Below are 19,806 nucleotides of genomic sequence, written 5' to 3'. Positions count from 1 at the left end.
CGTGTGTAACTAACTACCGTAACTTCCGGGAGTATAAATTAGTTTATCTGTTCGCAAGGAATTCGAATATTTTCATCAGCTATTCTTGTAAACCCAGCAACGTACAAATTCACTGATACCAACAGATGAATAGAATCTTTTGTATGTTGAATTAAATCGATTAGCTTCATTAATAACAAATTATGTATGCTGTTAAGTCCATTATCTTATCTGCTATATTGGGAGCACTAAATCCATGTTATATAATTTCTTTTTAATATAAATGTTGTATTAAAACACAAAACGCAGGCCTTTATTCCTTAACAATACCCTGAAAACAATTTTGTCACGGTAAGAGCACTGTGATGTTTCTTGCGCCGCGTGATATCACTTCCATAGCCATCTACGTCTGTACTCATCGATAGTTGTGAAGGCACGCGATAACGCCACGTTCTGGAATCACCTGTTATATGTTCATTTAGGAATTTATTTAATTCTTCTAATTTTCTTTTTATTTTTTTTTTATATATATATTGCTTATAAATAATATAAATATATAATGTCACGCGGCGCAAGTGACATCACAGTGCTCTTACTGTGATAAAGTTGTGTCGTCGAGATGTATAATTCAATAGTCTCATTGTAATTTATTTTATATTTTCCGTTTTAGAGGTAAGAGAGAGAAAGATATATAAAAAAAGCTATAAGAAAGAATGAAATAGATTATACAGACCCTACACCGGAACCCCTGGCACTATCTCTGTAAAAAGTGCTCAAACTGGTCGCACGCCATTATCGACAGCGAAGTAAACTATTCAAGAACTACTAGCGCATCTCTGTGGAGAGTACTGAAACGAATGCTCGACCAATTTCAGAGCTCCTCCAAGAGATGATGCCATGGATTCTCGAGTAAGGTGGATAGCATCTGTCTCACTCTTTCCTATAGCTTTCTTATATATCTTTCTCTCTCTTACCTCTAAAGCGAGAAGTATACAACAAATTACAATAAAACTACTGAAGTATGCAGTAAATTACAATAAAACTATTGAAATGTACATCTCGTCAACATAACTTTGTCACAGTAAGAGCACTGTGTTGTTACTTGTGCTGCGTGACACGATACTACACGTGCTAGTGGCGTCGAATATTATGTGGAAAATAATTGAATTTCGATAGTATAAATGCCGGACGCATATGTCAAGGGTTACAGATGTCGCTCTCTGCGCATCGGTGTTTGAATCTACGTAACAGGAAATAAGCGCGAAAAGGTGCGTCGTACCTCTGTCACTCGGTGTAATCATTTGAACAAAACTTATTAGCCTTTAACAAAAGATTAAAATCATGACAAGTTTATTAGACCTCTGTGAACAGTATTTCGGTGCTCGTGATTTCTACGAAGTGTTAAAGATACCAAGAACTGCCAACGACAAACAAGGTACACATAACCTTTCTCGATGAATCGCAGCTTTCAATGTTCAAATATGCGATGTAAAAATTGATTACAACGTTTAAATGTCGACTAATAATGGATTGTTTCGTTGTTTCATTAGTGAAAAAAGCGTACCATCAATTGTCACTGCTTATACATCCCGATCGTGTCGAGGAAAACATCAAGGCGGAAGCGACAGAAAAATTCAAGGTACTGGGACGAATTCATTCGATTCTTAGTGACAATGAGAAACGCAAGATTTACGATCAATCCGGCGAATATGACGAGGAAAGTGAGGAGGTTATGATGAGAAATTGGGCCGATTATTGGAAGTCGCTGTTCAAGAAGATCTCTGTCGAAGATATAAACAATTATGAGAAAAATTACAAAGGCTCAGAGGTTGAGATTAAAGACTTGAAGCGTGCCTACATGGACAGTATGTATATTTAATATAACAATATTCTATAGTCATATAACTATAATTCAAGCCACACATATGTTGTGTATTTGTAGTGCATAGCATGTTGCAATCTTTTAATGGAATTACATTCGTTCGATTAATGGCAATCAGTTATGCATGTAGACATTTTAAAAGTGAATTATGATAATTCTTTCAACTAATGACGTTATGTCTATTATAACATTGTAAAATAATGAATTAGTGAATACAGATATCTTTTAGCTATCTTTTTGTAGTTAGTTGCAATAGTTCATATTATGTGGGTTAGACGTCTGACATTTTTAGATGGATATTATTTTTGTTAACAGGCAAAGGAGATATGGACTACATCCTAGAAACCGTTCCTTTCGCCAATTGCGAAGATGAACCAAGGCTGCACGATATTATCGAAGGACTCATCGAAAAGGGGGAAGTACCAGAGTACAAAGCATTTACACAGGAGAATGACAAGAAGAAGCAACGCAGAAAACGCAAGGTAAGTGACAGTTTTACACATTAAGAATTTTCTATGAAAAGTTTATTTTTACTTACTATCTTTTACCATATTCAATTTCTTTGCTTAAATGAATAAATAGTTTTTTACTTTGATTTCAATATATATTCTTATAAGCATAAATTTGCAAGCTATACAATTTTAGTAATCACTATTAGAACATTAAAAAAATTGCAAGTAATAATTTCACATGTCTTTAAAACTTATACATATCTATAAAGTTAAATTATTTCGTTCTGTAATTTGTTGAAATAATTGAATCCATTTCATGTAGCACGTATAAGTATAATACTTTCAACTCCAATTTTAATATAATATTAAATTTTTGATTTTCATAAGATAATAAAATATTTTTGAGGTATCCTCGAACTTTACATACGTTTTTAACAAATAATCATATGCTGGTGACATATGTCTTCTTCGTAGCGAACATATTAGTACATAATTTTTTCTAATGTCTCTCTGACGCTACGATGTGAAATGTATCGAAAGAAAACCGGTGTGTGTTCAAGTGGCAATGCGCTCGTAAATTTAATCACGATCCCCCACCCCCGCAATCTAATTCCGCTATAGATCGATCGGCTCAGTGATCTGCTGAACAAGTGAGCAGCGCGCTATTTTCAAGCTTTTCTATTTTTATCAATACATAGTACTGCTTCATGATTGGAAGTAGTAGTAGGAGGTGGACTAGTAGTACGTACGAATGGGAGGGAGGGATACTAGTAAATAAGTAAAGAGGGAACGCAAGAGAGGATTCAGTCTACAGAACAATTAGATCGGTTCTAGCACATCGCTAGACATTGCAGAATTTTCGGCTAAAATCCCTACCACAATGACTATGAACCTCTAAGTGGTTCGAACGTATGCGTGTTAAATAATGGTACATATTTCCTATACCATAAAACTGTACGATTCACCGTGAGATTTTTCAACCACGAACGATCAGAGAAAAAATGGGTGCGATAGTTGAACTGTTTCTGTTCATCGTTTTGTGTGCAAGTGTCAGTGGAGTGCAAGGGGCGTGCAGGCATGTGAAAAACGATGATATGATAGAATACTTCTGCATAGGTGGTCAAATATCGGATTTGAACGATCTTCCAGTTACGACTGGAAAAATTAAGATCAACAACATGCCGATTCGACGAATAACCGCGGAAACCTTCTCAAGGTTCGGTCCAGACCTCTGGGTGCTGGTTTGCTCCCATTGTAACATAATGGACATCGAACCAGGAGCTTTTCAACATTTGAACAACCTTCAGCAGTTAACTTTGAACAATAATCGTTTGACCACCGTGAAAGAATCCTGGTTCAAGGGTTTAGATTATTTAACGTTCTTGGACCTGAATTACAATAGCATAGAGTCTATCGAGGATGGGGTGTTCAAAAATCTGCCAAGTCTGGTCGACATGAGACTGTCTGGTAATCGACTGGAATGCTTGAACATTGCGGACTTGTCCAATCTGAAGGAGTTGAAGAGAATATTCCTCACTGAGAACTCTCACTTCAAATGTCCCAATGCCGTCAGTATGTTTCTCGAGAGCCGTGGAGTAGACATCGAAAAAGATCCAGAATGGAATAGAATAGAAACCGACTTAATCTCAGCAGAATCTCCGTTCGAGTACGATATGTACGACGAAGAAACCACTACGGAGGAACCAACCACACCATTACCTGCTCATCGTGAACGACTACGTCCAACAGCGACGACACAATCTCCCACCGTAGCATCGACAGCATCCCATATACCACTATGGCTTTACACAACCGAAGAAGTAGTATATCATCCAATGCAGAGCACTCCAGACTGGAGGGTAACTCCAAAAGCATCAACAATTCCCCCTGAGGACAAATTAGAAACCACGAGTGCAATGTACCAGTACACGAGCAGACCTTACGTTCCTCCAGCGACCATCGCTCCAATCGACTCCACGACCTATCCACCGCCTGAATCCACGTCCTACGTTAGCCAAGAAACGACGACCTTGAGGTCTTGGCCGAAATTCCCGGAACCGACCGCCGGCTGGCCCGAATACCCGATCTACCCGTACCATAAGAACGAGGACGAACCTCGCACAGAACAATCAGCTTACTCTAGCTCGACCGAGTCGATCCCCTTGGCAGTCAGCCCAGACGATCTTCAAACTCCACCTTACGTGGAACCAGACGTGGAACACAGCACACAGCTTCCACAGGTTGATTGGTTCGAGAGAAACACCGGGCCATCGAACGTGCAATATCTACCATCTACCATCGAGAGCAGAGGACCGGAGTTCCAAGACTCAGCAGCCGATTCGTCGACCTCTGGCCGCGACGTTCAACCTCTACCGCCAGCGCCGCCAACGATGATCCACCCTCCGTCGCCGGATAACGTGTTCCAGCCACCCTATTACGAGCATCCGGTCACTCTCCACTCGCCGCCATTGGTGGGCAATCAACCGCAACACGAGGAAGTGTCCCCAAAAATCATACTAATCGAGACGACCACCGATAAACCTTTACCAGACTGTCCAAACAGGAGTCCTCCGTCGTCGACGTCGAGCACCCCCGTCGCGGTTATCGTTTCCGTTTTTCTGATCGCCGCGCGTCACGTCTTTGTGGAGGGATTTTAGCTAAAAAGTTTCGCTAAGTTTTCTTCTTTTAATTTAACGTTTCTCACTTGTACGAGGTTTGAACAATGAACGAGATGTACGTCGACGACCTGTGCGGGCATTCGCGTCGAATACGAACGATAGAACTGTACAATTGGATCGAGTGACACTAGTGCGGCTGGTTTCCTCGTTCTCTATTTTTTATGGGGACTTTATTGTTGTGATTAGAGGGATCTATTCTAAGCGACTGTTTCTTCAGAAGCGCTGCAGAGCCTGCAGAATTTACAGTGTAGGTACAAAACTCTTTGATCTTGTTACCCGATGTGTTCAGAGTCAGCAGTAACGAGACTGTTAGATTTGTAGCCATGAGAAAAGTCGAGTGTGAACTATGGCGAGCTATGAATATTATGGGAGCATTCATTGGGATGATTATTTTTACGATTTTATTTATACGGTTGGCAGAAGGTATGACATCATCGGTTTCATTAATTACTATGTTCTCTGTTGGTTGCTCCAAATTTTCATTTGCTGACCTTCTGTTATTTAGTAGTTCGTTCTCTTCGCACTTTAGTCATGGAACTTAATTATGCTCACGACAATAAACAATTATTTCACTAGTTTTCATAGAAAAAAAGTAATTCCAAATTCTCTTTATTACGGTTATGAGTTGCGACAACCCCCTTAAGAAGCTCCAGAGCTAAACGGTTCGTCGGCCATATAAATTCTGAGGAACGCGAATCGCGACGCCACGCGTCCATTGTTCGCCAAGGAGGAACTCCAAATACGATTTCCGCGGGCAACGCGTCGCTGAATATCAATTGAAACCGTAACGAGCGACGAGGGCCAATGCAATGTATCCGGTGTGCTAATGAAATAATTACTAATGCCGTCGTCCAATCTAATGGCTGGCGTGTGTTATGCAACGGCCTTGGCGGGCGTGCGTTTGATCGAGATATACTGCGTTTCGTGTTTTGTCAGCGTTTGCGCCAACGAGATCGGCGTGGATGTCGTCAACGTTTGACGTCGATCTCGCGAGAACAGCCCTCTTCAGCGCGTTCTCCCACCCGGCTGCAACAGGTGCACACCTCGGCCTCCGACGGATTGGCACACCCGGCCTCGGTCCTAGACAGTGGACAGGCTTCGAGTGGCCTTGCCGGAAGTGCTCCGAGGGCATCGATTCAAGGGGACCATTGTCGACTCTTGATCTTCGTCGAACTGAACATGTGCTTTCCGAACGACCGCGTTGCTGATCACTTTGCGTAGTTTCAGAAGGAGGACAGTGAAATTATTCGTTGCCTGCGTCATCCAATAGGGACTGCAATTAAATTTTTTGTTCATTCTTCGCTTTCTTCTCTGATAGGCTCACGACAAGGATTATGTGTAAACTTTAGTTGAGAATTGTTTTTTCTGACAATTTTATCGAAGAGTTTCTGGGTTAGTTTGTCTTTTGAGGCATTTTCGAAGATTTTTTGAAGAATAATTCTGCGATTATTTGGATCATTCTGTTTATTTTGATGAAAACGATGAATGTAGAGCTTTGCTTTTTGTTTTGTGGTTTTTATAATTACTCGTAATGACAAGTTTGACAAGATTGACATTCCATTAAGATATCTGAGGAAAGAACAAATGCGAATACACTGAAATTAGCGGAGATGAATCTTTTTTTCTCCGTGAAATTAATCAGTGTTTTTAGAATACGAACAGTATAAATATTTGCAAAAGTAACACTGAAAATATACGTAAACAACAGCGAAGACTAATATTTGGTCTTCCAACAATTGAAATTATCTCAGCACGTCTAATATACTGTGTTATGTAACTAAACAAAGGAACATAAAGAACATCAACACATATAGAGACATTGAAATGAACCTCAGCCAAACTACAAATAAATTTACTTCAAATGCTAATAGGTATAACTATAAACCTGACTGCGTCAAGAAAGAGAAATTGAAATACGAACTTTTATTCGATTTGCTGTTGAATATTTTTATTATTTTGCAAACTGGATTCTGCAAAAAATACGAAATAACCTTAGCGATACTCGAAAGTAAATTTCTCAAACATTATCGTTAAACTAACTGCCAATAAACGATAACCCAGCTATCAGCTAGTCACAACACATACAATTACTACAACATTCATTAACATTTTCGCTCTAAACGTACATACGAAGTCTTAAAAATACATTACAAGAGCTGTCAGAAACGATTGACGAACTAATAAAAAAAGAAAGACATATAACTACCATTCAGTATTACAGTAATTCATTCATCTTTTCAAACTTATATCAAAATTAAACAAAAATTTATCATTTCGTCAAGAAATTAGGCAATATCACAAATAAACGAATATCTAACTATTATTCAACCATAACGCACCTCATTACAGCGACTCTTTCCTTTCCTCAAACTTACATACGTCACCAAAACAGCAGTAATTAAAGAGTTATTAATCGATCGCTACGTCGAGACAGCTTCCTCGAGTGTCGACGATGAAAACTGAAAGAGACAGCGTTTAAAGCCCAGACGCGTTGACAAACAAGAAGCAACGATCGCAGTATCGATGACACTGGGTCAAGATGATTTCTAGGGTTAATTCCTGAAGAATTCCGCAGCGATGACTGACCGCGAAGGGAATTTGTTACGCAACGTTCGACGGTCTACCTCGAACCCGATGACTATTTTAAATTATTTCGTGATTTCGATGATTTCCGGAGCGCCAGGCTCCCAGCCAGATGTGTGTGTCTTTCGCTCTAGACACTCGGAGACACGGTAATTCAAGGTTGCGGAAGCGCGTCCCTCCGTGGACCACGGCGATGCACTTGTGCGCACGTCGGACAGGGATGTTTTGGCATCCTCTTCGGTTCGCAAATAGCCGACAAGAGGATATCCATGGTTGACAGCCAAATCGTTGTCGTAAGTGCTACTAAATCAGCCTCTTTTTCATTTCCTTTTAAACAGAAAGGTGAAAGAATTTAATACGTTGATTTTGATTAGTATGTATGTACATCGTTCTAATGGGTGTTAATTCTGTGTGATTGTTAGCTACTTGTCTTTAGATCGAGCGTAAGAAATTTTAATCGAATAATATTCTATTTATCGTATAAAACGAATATTTCTTATTACGACTAGGGTAATGTGAAACATAAGTCGATAACAATTTTTGTTTGAAGGCAAAGCAATTAAAATTTATAGGAAGATGATTCAAATTTGATAGATATGTAGTTCTGTGATATATAACTTATCGCGAGTGAGATTGTGGCACTTACGACGATCCCATATCGTGTTTGCAACCAAATCATTTTGCATAAATGTCTATAGTCCAGTTACAAGTGACGAATGATACATCGCAACGCGACTTTAATATTGTACTATGCCATTAAAATTATTTTTGGCAATAAATCCACATTGATTTCTTATCAAACGGTTAAAGTGCTTGCAGTAGTTAAAATATGTTTAAGTTAACGATGATAAAGAGAAATGAAGATAAAGTTCAAGAGGAAATGGCGACATAGTATTCAAAGACAGTTTAGTCGACGATTATTGCAAACGCATTTCATTAACAAATCAAAATAAACGAACTGTTCGAAGTGTCTTCTTATCTGATAGTTGTAGCGAAATTGGCACACCACAATCTGCACTTCGTTTCCCGTCAGTAATAATAATGGTCACCTTGTCGCTTGACGTTTAAATCACGTAGTTAGCAGAATGCTTAAGCGAATACCTCTGTCACACTGCACTTAGTCTCTATCGCGAAGTTGCAACAGAAGGACTGAAAATATAACAATGTGTAGTCGGTGAAACGTGTACAAGACAACAGAGAAAAGCTGGGTAAACCTGAACTTGAAATATAAATGTCCAGCGTAACAAACAATTGTATCAATCTATTATAATATTTACAATAATACGTGTGTATAGAATTTCGATTTTGTCGTCGACTAAAATTAACAGATAGAGTTTCTTCTGTTTGCCAAATATAAAATTGTTGCAGGAAAGGCTTTTACACGTTTCTAACAGCAAGTCGAAATTATTATCGGTCACGTTCTCTCGGCGATTGTTACATAACAATCATCCTGTTGCGTATTTGTTTCTTTGCACAAATATTTGAATAAATATAACAATGATGTCAACGCGGCTAAAATAAATGTTCCGCGACCTAAGGTTGTTTCAAAGTGAATCACACCTAGGTCAGACAAGGGGAACCTACATACGTACATTACAATTACTAGTACGATTACTAATATCTGTTGTACATATCCAACAATTAATTAGAACACTATTTTTGTGCCTCTCCTTCCTAGAATTTTAATCATTATAATCACTTTAACACCCCTTTAGTCTTACGTATTGCCTCATTAAGTACAGCAAAATTAGCGAGGAATAAACAAGTAGCTTAGCTTCAGAGTGGCACAATTGTAATTACCAAGCGAATAACGCGCTTAATTTACAATTTTTCTACGACATTCTGCCTCAAGGGGAAGATTCTGTCGAACGAAATGCGGAAATAGCCGGTTGGCGCTCCTTCATCGACTCTCAAGTTCCGATAATCGGTGCATTGAGAATTTCGCGGGCCGTTGTGTAATCGCCTAACATTAGGCCGACCATCGGATCGTGATACTTGCCAGAAATTATAAATAACGGAATTTCCTCAGCGACGAATTATGGAGTAGGTCACTGGGAATATGGAACATCATCGACGGGCGCTCGCGCCTGCTTTCGATGAGGGTTGCGCGAGCCGCGTATCAAGGCTACCACGAACGCCTTTATTTAATATGATCTCACCTCCTTCTCTGGATAAACAAATTCTGTCCAGTTGGCGCCATTCGTATATTTTGGTACATGCACTGACTTTGCTCTGTTTGACGTGCGATAGTTTGCCGAATCTTTTGAAGGACGAGGAATCGGGATTTTTCTTTTTATTAAGGGGTAGTTGGACAACTTTTTTGTAATTAATGTAATGCTGCGTGCTGGTTTTGGTCTTCGTTTCTGCTCTTGTAATTTAATCCACTTTATGCTACTATCGCATACTCCTTCCTTCCATGTCTTTATTTTATAATGTAGGTCCCTAAATTTTACTTGTGTAACTTTGAAACAATCTGTGCCTGTATTTAAAATGTTTATTGTATCGCAGCTTCAGAAGAATCTTAATATAAAATTTGTTTTAATATGATTACATTCTTTTACAGCATAATATTAATTTTGAAACTTGCTATATTTTTACACGATTATTTAATTACATTTTAATGCTCCATAAGTGTCTTTTATAATCTTTACTTTTAATTCGAAACATTTCCTTCTTCGTAGATGGTATTATTTTTGTGCTTCCTTTTTTTGCACTGTACATGCAGTTATTTATTCTAAACTGATTTTGAATAGAATTAGTAGGTTCAGAAAGATTCTGAATTTCGCTGATTCGAAAATATCAGTTTTCCTCATGCATGATTCTGTGAACCGCGTTGTTAACACTGCACCCATGACCATCTTCTGACCAGCTTCTATTTCCACGGCAAGTATTTTACATTTCCTATTGAAATGATCCACTCGGCTAATCTGTGTATGTTTATGTAACTTGAACTAGCCTTAACCCACATTTTCCTGAAACGCTGAGTTGAAGATCAAAACGGTGGGTGTTTGAAACATAACACATCCTGAATATTTATAAAAACACTAACATTCCTACAGCTGTTTACTTTATTTTCCTTCAGATGCATTGGGATACTGAAATAACTAATTATTCTATTTATTAACTTGAAATATTCTTCTACTGACCTACACCATTGTATAATTACTTGAAAAGATGCGAAGTAGGTATAGCTTAATATTTTATTTCTCGCACTTACACCACCACAACTCTCAACCCCACGACTCTTCAACTCTGCGTCGAACAGCTAACAACCTCAGTTCTCGTTTCTAATTCTTGACTCTGAGTAACCAGATTACCTCAGTCCGCACGCCTAATTCTCGGCTCAGACCCGAAATATTAGCCAAACAACATCGAACGTATAATTTACGGAAACATCACGCGTCCGTCCCATCACGAGACACGAATATCCGCGAAACCCTGAACAGAGAGCGCGCACGCCCCATAGGAAAATTTTCGCGTGGCGTAGAAAATAGAAACGGACACATTTCGCCTGGAGCCCGTTTATATGGACCGCGGAGCTGGGAAGGCTTTTATTATCTTCCACTTTTGATGACCCCCGCCAGTTAAAATTAACCTCTGTTCGCATGACGGGCAACCGTCCGATAATCTCGAGGATAGACGTATGGCCAGTGCTTCGAAAATAGGGCTGCGCGTGTCGTGAAGTGGTAATTATTTTCGTTAATTAACGCGCAGGCCGCGGCCAGCGCAGCCTCTCTGATTTACCAATCTCTCGATCGCGTCTGTTGCTGCCCGTTAATGGAGCTTCTTATTCGCGTCAGTCAAATGTAACGAGCGTAGCTCCTAATTAATGAAGACCGATGGGGTCTCTCGACGAAATCGCAGCTAGACGGAAAATCATAGGAAACTATGTTGGATATTTGTGAAATGTATCGATGTTACGATATTTTTGATAGTTTACGTTATTTTAAGTAAAAGTACAATTTAAATGAAGAACTAGTATGACGTAAAGGATCGAGAAGGCTTGGACAAAATCAAAGCCATTCGTTTGGGAGACTTCTTCTAGGTCCACAGTAGAGTAACCCTATATCTAAGCGTACATTCGTATTAGTAAGCCCACAGTGGGTATTATTATGATCTATATGATCGTATCACTTAGTAATAGACGTGACAACCCTTTCGAAGCATATGTTACAGTTTTGCAATGGAATTCTAATTAAATATTCATATCGCGTGCCCAGAATGACAACTCAAGAGATTCTTTCATTATGGAGGGACTGTACGATGGTTTCGTTGTGAGATGACCATTTTTGGTATCCATCAAATAGACAGTCTCACAAAGATGCCATTTCGAAAGAACAGATTTCGAGTTAATATATGGAGGGGTGATACAAGGTAGGACCTCGTCGAAGACCGTCGATCGAGGGTGAATTTTTCAGTTCATTCGTTTGGGATAAAATCAAACCTTTTAATCATTTACTTTTTTTTCATACGAAGTAAAGCAGAATCGTGTGTTTCAGGGGCAGTTACTAACCCTCATTTTTATTTCCAGTGGGCCAAAGAAGCACAGGAGGCTGAACGTCTGGAGAAGATGCTAAAGATCGAGAACGAGGAAAACGCAGCTGCGAACAATCTGGCGTTGGCGATCCAAAGCCGTAACGAAGCTCGTGCAAGTCAGTCCGACAATTTTTTCGACTCTCTGATCGACAAATACGCGAAGATGTCAGAGAAGTCGACGAAGAAAAAACGCTCGCCCGCTAGAGCCGCGAAGACCGTGAAAAGTACGAGGAAAACAAAGAAGAAGGTGTAGAAGAGTACAATTTACGCACGAATTCTCCTTCCGCGTTAGAATGCCACGTTATAATGTCCGCGCGTTATAAATTTTAAGTACAGCCGACTTTATTACTGAAACAATAAGGGTGAAGTTGCGCGAAAACTACCCCCTGTCCGATTTCGACGATTTTTAAATACGTTGCAGAGATCGACATTTCGAACGACTTCTCGTTGCACATGTAATTCCCTGAGATATTCGCAAATAACTGTCGTTACCATTACATTGAACTCTCTTTAGGCTAAGGTCGCACGAGTATCGAAGTAACGGACGCCGCGACGGACACTGGCAACGTGCGTAGTGTTACATTGTTTTATGTACGATGGGTCACACGAGCAACATCCGTTCTAAAAAGTGTAACCATTCCAATATAGAACAATGTAACGTTATACCAGCTTCCATTATGGTGTCCATCATTATAACGCTAGTATGACCTTGCACTAAAGAGAATTCAATGTAGCCAGTGGTATCGATAGTTCCTTTGCGAATATTTCAGAGAATACGACTAACCACCGATTGTTTAAAAATGTTGATTTCTATGACATATTTGAAAATCATTGAAATCGGAGAAGACATAGCTTTTCTATAACTTTACTACGATTAATATGTGTGGAATACACTTGAGTGACTGGTAATAAAGAAAGAACGAGGGGAGAAAAGATGTGACGTCATCTTAATAGTCAAGCAAGTATACAATTTCGGATATACGAGAAAGTTTGATTATAGGTTTTAATTGTGAATCATCAAATTCATTTTCAAATAACCACTTCTATTACGACAATCGGTATTTACAATAAAAGAATTCTTCTCGTACAATGGTAACACGTTCTGCGTCGAACCTACGACAGGTGTTACAGATTCCTTCGTTATCGTGCTCGCATAGTAAAACATTCTCAGTGATTCTCATTTATCGATTAAGGAATCGCTATTAATAGAATCTTCTATAATCACTAATTATTAGGTAAGAAAAACACAGGATTTTTATAAATACAAGAAACATGTCAATACAAGAAACATAAAAAGAAAAATCTAAATTCCGCTTGAAAAGTATTAAGAGGAATTAAAGGTAGGTATACGATGATATTATTTATTAACAAAGTTGGTATTTGTTGTGAGACTCATCATGATTAAAATTGCCATCACGATTAATGGTAATTAATTTGCTACGTCAGTGTTTCCTAGTCATTAGTCGATCGGCCACTTATACGCCATTCCATCCGGAGGCAAAGCGAAGAAAAAGGTGATCATAAAAGAAGCAGGCGTTAGCTTACCTGTTCTCTCGCTCTCGTTAGTCTAAAATTTGATAAGCCTGGATAGCGATGGCAAGGGGAACGATATGACAAGGGGTTTCTGATCGGTGTTAGTGGACGTGTTGTATATCGGGCAACATAAGTGGCCACTTCGTATGGTTAATCTCGTGTTACGTCTGGGCTGACACGAACGGCAGCACAACACACATCGGGTGACATACTTTAAAGTAAACGGTACATTGCTTTTTTTTTTTAATGCAATTCAAAACACTCTCCCAACAGAGAAGGCTAATATGGACGGCTGCCAATTATTAAGTCCCGCCTGACAGCTAATGAACGTCACCCCGTAGGTGTATAATGTCTGGACAAAAGTTATAAAAGAATAGAAGCAAAAAATATAAAATTATTAAACGAAAGAACTTTTAAATATTTCTAGATACATACTGTGTAAGATTTAAATAGTTGAAGTGCACAGTGGATCCTAACTGAGAAGCGTGAAACAAAATTTCTTCGAGTTGTATTTTAAGATTGCACATTTTTTATTCCAAATAATTATACCAGTTTGAATTATAGAATTAATTTATTGTCGTGTGATTATTAAATCGAATAATATTCGATTAAATAATTCGCGAGTAGCTTCAGCGCCAATTTCAAACTCGTCACTCGTGTTTAACGCAACGCCTCCGCGTGATCACGAACAATCGATCAAACACTAATAGCAAGGCGTAAACTACTGTTATTATTAACGAAACGTGTAAATATCGAGCATTCACTGCCAAGAAAGGAAGCTAGAAGCACAATGGTAACGCGCAGCATGGCTTGAAATAATGTTTCCTGAAATCAGGCTTAAACAGCAATTAGACTCAGCCTTCGATGTTGCTACTCCGAAGAATAATCCACCGTGGATAAACGATTGTTTCCAGCGACATCGATTCGATTTCAATGGAACTAAACACGATGAAATTACAAAGCAAAACGAGAAGGTTGGCAGGCCCGTATCGCGCAAAACATCCTGCCGCAGTGGTGAGCCAACGGAGCGTAAAATGAAACATTGTTCGCGGCACCAATTTGCTGGGAATTAATTAAATACAAATTTAACACTCCCAGCGGCACACTTTGTCCGACGTCCACGATGAGAGACGAAAAACCGGTTAAACGATCATATTGTTCTCCATTGTACGGGACCGCATTGTGGCCTTTTTAATTTTTTCTGATTTTCCAAACTTAGTCATCCTTTCCTTCGATTATTCTTCGATAGAGTTATAAGAAGAAGATCGAAAAGTTTGAAAGATTTCAGCTATCGTAGATCGTTTATATTTAAGGTCTGCCACGGCAGATATATGTGTCTATACGAGAAAACACGCGATGACAAAGTGGTCGACAACGTTTATCGATGGATAATAGTTAGAAAATAATGTCACAATCGGGCGCAACGTCTGTGCCGCATAAAATTATATAATCAGCGAGCTATAAAGAATTCACGGTCGTAAACCATTGTGCGTATCTTACTCAACGTTTAAGTCTCCCGTAACTCGCGCGTAGTTTCTTGTTTATGGATCAATAAATCTGGGAACGCGGAGAGGAATGGAGGGGTATATAAATGAAATCTAACATCGTCCGTGACGTTTAGTGAAGTCCGCACGTTGGCATATGATCGATTCAATTCGAGTGGATATCCACTTGTCTCGCAATTTATTGTCGAATCCCTGAGATTGCCAGAAACAATTAACGGATCACCCGTACCAGTAAACGGTGTATAAAAAAAATAAAAAGCGACAGATATTAAAGAAATTCACCAGGGCAAATAGAGCAGTGAATAGATTTCGAACCGAACCGTGCGCCAGGACGGTAGTTTGCTTTAGCAATTCCCCAGGCTAGGTCCCGGAGGATCATCGGTGGAAAAAAGAGCAGCTCGACGGCGACTACAATGCTTAGGCCACGATCGGCGCGCCAATATTTTAAACGCGTCTCCCCCCCCTCCTTAACTTCGCGGGCTGTTCTTTTCCCATATGCACTTCCTAATCACGAGTCGCATCGGTAGATACAACGTGTACCACGATGCACCCCGTTAAATCTCGCGGCGGGATCAGGGGGAGGGAAAGAGGGAAGCGGCGGCGGAGGCAAATGCGCGCGCGAAAGAGAGTTAAAAACGAGAGGGAGAAAGAGGTGGAGAAGGAAGAGCCGGGGTTGGAACGGGGCGATAGAACGAGAGAGGAGAACACGACGGTCCGTGGTGGAACGTCGGAGGAAGGGTGGAGGAGGAGGTGGTGTGGCGGTCGTATCGGCGGAGGTGGAGACGGTGGAGGAGCAGAACAGAAGGAGAAGGGGAGAGCGACATTCCAGAAGGCGGCGGCGGCGGTGGTTCTCGTGGGAAACCAAAGAGAGAGAGAGGAGAGAGATCTCGTCTCGAGGAGAGGTTGCGGAGCCTTAAGGCACCGTTCTCATCTCCCTACAAGCGTGACAAGACCGCCACAGAGACTTCTGCCTCGGCTGCCGCCGACAATCGTCGAATTTATGATTTCATAGAGACACCTCGATGTCCGCTAGCGTACCGAATCTATCGTCCGCTCGATGGAGAACGGAAATGCACGCGCGCGCGTGCAGATGCCGCCGGACAATCAGTTGGAGAACCCGTCATTTTCTGATACCCCTCGTCTTTTCGCGAAACGCCGACATTTTTGCTAAGAATGGAGCCACTACGAAACTACCGCAGTTAGAAACATTCAATTTTACGGTCGAAGGGACACTTGATTTAATAGAAAGATTATCCAGACTTCAACAGCGCTGCAAAAAAAAGCTGGCTTGTCGACTTCAACATCTTCACCAACGTGTGTGAAACCGTGTACGGAAAACATGGAGGAGTACGGAAAAATAGCGTATTAAATGGTTCGAGATGTACAAGAAGAAGAAATTTCCAGGAGTCGCTGTTTTTTGAGCTTGTCCCCTCCGCATATACGTACTCGATCCCAGGAGGGTTCGCATCGAAAACTGATAAGGAAGCCGGAGGTAATAGAATTTCAAGAATTCACCGGTGGAATGTTTCGTTCCATTGAACGAAACACCCCGTAGAAGAAATTGGATACAGCATTATTCAGTGTTTCGAGGTATGCGAACATTTATGGGCACGTTTGATGTATCGGTAGCAACAACCGATAGCTGCGCCCTCACGTGGGTCGCCCACTTTTGTTTATTCAGCCCAGAATCGGCTATTGCGTTATTCCTCTTCGATAAAATAACGACGACAACGCGTTGGGATTGGCCGGAGTAACCTGATTCCTGCTGCGGAATCAATAAGAGCTGATTACAATAAAGAACCCGATCCTGTTCACTCCGCTTGAAAGAATGGGCTGGATGAATGGGAGACAGATTAAATACAATGTTCGACCATACGGAGTAATTTATTTCGCATAATAAATTTCAAATATCAGGTTCGTTTGTTACGCGAAAAGTCGCCCTGACAAATGGATTTTTGTGTCGCGCAAAATTTGTGCAAACTGCCACCACTGCGAGGTCTAACGGAGGCTCTGTGAATGGGCCCTTAGGGTGAATCTTCACGTAGCACGGGACAAGTGATTTCAAGCCAAACGAATACACGGGAACAGGATGATGCTAAGCCCACGAGGTTTTGGATTATCGCGAATGATCGAAACTTTCCTGTTCCCCGATCTAACTTTCCCACACGATTCGTTTCGACATTGAATCAGGAAAAGATTGATACTCGACGACTTTACATAAAAAATATATATAATCAATCGAACACTATCGAATCACCCCTAAAATGGCCATTACCACGAACTCTTGATCTATGAGTGATGCATCTCTTTGACCACGATCGCTAACAGCGTCCGTTTAACGAAGTGATAAAGATATGTATAAAATACAGAAACAAGTGGTAACTTCAAATTTGTTGCAGTCGCACGTCTGCATTATCGATATACAATAGTAACGCTATGCTAAACATCCTGTTGAAGTAATTAAAACGGCACCCAGGAGACGCATCCGCAAAAATTCGTGTCGAAGGGATGTTACGGGAACGCGTCCGGTTGTTACTGCATTAATTAGCGCCTTAATGTCTGGCCGGTATCGCAACAGGTAGCCGGGACATTTGAAATAGCAGTTCCCTTATCTTACGCACGGTTGCCCGCCGCCACGCAATGACAGCAGCAATGACAACGGGTTGTCGTCGTGACGATCGTTTGTTATATGGTGGCAATAAAGGGGCCCGTTATTATTATTATTGCCATCGTAAGTCAACCTAGGCGTCCGTACGCAGCGCTTCGTAACACGATAATCGGTCAGCGTGCGCATCGGTATCGGGAACGACATGCACGCGCTCGATTGCGCGAAAGGATAACGTCCAGCTAATGGCGCCCAGAAATTCAACACCGATTCGCTGGCGGGAATATCCATTTCTCTGACCGCTGACGTCGCACTACCGTATCCCAAGCCTCGATCCTCGCTCTTACCGGATGCCAATGCGACTGCTCGTCTTTCCGTTAAATCATTGTCAGAAGACATCGTCGATTTCAATTGTCACGGCAATCTGAACTACAAGGGATGAATGTAGAGCAGGGTGACGATGCTGTAACGCCAGCTTCATCTTTTCAACGAAAATGCTCTCCAACTCTACATCGAACGTTCGCTGCCTCCAGTTCCTCCAGAAGACGCGAGCATCGTCAAGAAACGTCATAGAAAACGAAGTGAACGAACAAAGATGTGGCCAGGTCGCGCAATGAACATTTTCGACAAGGGTTACGGTGATACGCGCGCGTGCAGAGGAACACCCTGTATAAGGCAGGGCGCAGAGGCACGCCGGTCCCGCGAGATGAGAAGGAGAAGGAGGGAAGAGAAGGTGGAGAGTTAATTGAATCCGAGCAGCGTATAAGTGGAATGGCCTATTCCTCCTCTGGTTCGCTCCTCTTATTCTTCTTTCTTCCCGCATGCCTCCTCCTCTCCTCCCAAACCCTTCTTCTTCTACCGTGTCTCCCTTGCCTTCACTCGCGCCGTCCTTCGTAGCTCCTTGTACCCCCTTCGGACGGGGTACCAAGGTGGATCGGTAGGTGGAAGGACGCCGGAGAACGGGGGGAGGAAGCATTCCTTTGTCTCTGCGCGCACGGACCTAGATCATATAGTATATAATGCGTATAATGTGCATAAGGATGTGCAACTATGTAAGGACAAGCCTGACTGCATTGCTCGAGCCCTCGCGGCTATTATTGGCACTGATCAGAAACGCGCGGATGCTATTGTAACGAGGCAACGAGCTATTTTTTCTCGTTTTTTTTTCTGTTTGGTTGGACTACGGGCTTCTCTCGTTCGACTTAAGCCGGACACGAGTAAACTGTTCTAGCGTTAAACTTCGATTCGTTCGACTTGACAGTTTGCGTGGATGTTGACGGATCACACGTGTCGCTGGCTAATATTAGCCGCGCATTGCGTTACCAAAGATTCGACTTGTGAAGTTGAATGTCCTCCTGGCAACCCTCTGCCGTGCTCGAACAAATAATAGATCCACGAATACACTCTGAATTTATGCCTCTTCTTGTACAAAGAAGGATCACCGAAAGGAGCCCGGAATAACCGCCGTGCTCAACTACTTTTTCAACCTTACGGACGAATCTACATTCGAAGACAGTTTTCCCTTGTACATCCAGTCGCCAGGATCTCCCTCCATCCTGCTGCATAGAAAAACTCCGCGTCGAACATGACGTAAGCCACGTTCGCGTCGCCCAAGAACAGAGTTTCCGCGAACACCAGTTCGATCGCAGTGTCGCCCAGTACACTTGCATTCTACCCGTGTACTTTGAAAATAATTTCCTTTAAAAAGGATCCGAGCAAACTCTACAAAACTTAGACGCAATGATACCAAGAACCAAATGGAGTTTAGTCACGTCTGTACAATTTTATTCATCCATTTTGCGAGTGATGATGCATACCTCAATAAGCACGAGGCATACGATTTGTCTAATCGCAGAAACGCTTGAAATTTTAGACTTGCAGCGTGTGATAAATATCATTTCAACGGCTGATTGGCGATATTTAGCGACGATCTATGTGTTGGTCAACGGTTGCTACCAAAGGATCGATCGTTCACCGTTCTCCACGCTGGGACCCTGTGGCAACTCGTATATCGGCAAAAATCCTGTTCCCTCCTCTCTGTAGGGCATCGTGG

The 19,806-nt window shown here is 41.3% G+C and overlaps 2 protein-coding genes and 1 long non-coding RNA gene across 3 annotated transcripts; all 3 read left to right on the top strand.

Moving 5' to 3' along the window:
• Positions 1 to 1,200: 1,200 nt before the first annotated feature.
• Positions 1,201 to 13,206, top strand: LOC143428139 (dnaJ homolog subfamily C member 9). Its single transcript, XM_076902851.1, has 4 exons — positions 1,201 to 1,414; positions 1,530 to 1,844; positions 2,177 to 2,343; positions 12,106 to 13,206. The coding sequence occupies exons 1-4, from the start codon at positions 1,321 to 1,323 to the stop codon at positions 12,361 to 12,363; spliced, it is 834 nt and encodes a 277-aa protein (XP_076758966.1). The 5' UTR covers positions 1,201 to 1,320; the 3' UTR covers positions 12,364 to 13,206.
• Positions 3,102 to 5,238, top strand: LOC143428110 (uncharacterized). Its single transcript, XM_076902792.1, has one exon. It carries the CDS (start codon positions 3,315 to 3,317, stop codon positions 4,968 to 4,970), a length of 1,656 nt encoding a protein of 551 aa, XP_076758907.1. The 5' UTR covers positions 3,102 to 3,314; the 3' UTR covers positions 4,971 to 5,238.
• A 193-nt stretch (positions 13,207 to 13,399) lies between the features above and the next one.
• Positions 13,400 to 14,037, top strand: LOC143428157 (uncharacterized). Its single transcript, XR_013102402.1, has 2 exons — positions 13,400 to 13,450; positions 13,567 to 14,037. It is a non-coding gene; the product is annotated as an uncharacterized LOC143428157 (long non-coding RNA).
• Positions 14,038 to 19,806: the final 5,769 nt, after the last annotated feature.

This window comes from Xylocopa sonorina, chromosome 10 (assembly GCF_050948175.1).
Source record: "Xylocopa sonorina isolate GNS202 chromosome 10, iyXylSono1_principal, whole genome shotgun sequence".
NCBI lineage: Eukaryota > Metazoa > Arthropoda > Insecta > Hymenoptera > Apidae > Xylocopa > Xylocopa sonorina.
The sequence above is the reverse complement of the archived record's forward strand: the minus strand, read 5'-3'. Positions and strand labels throughout refer to the sequence as shown.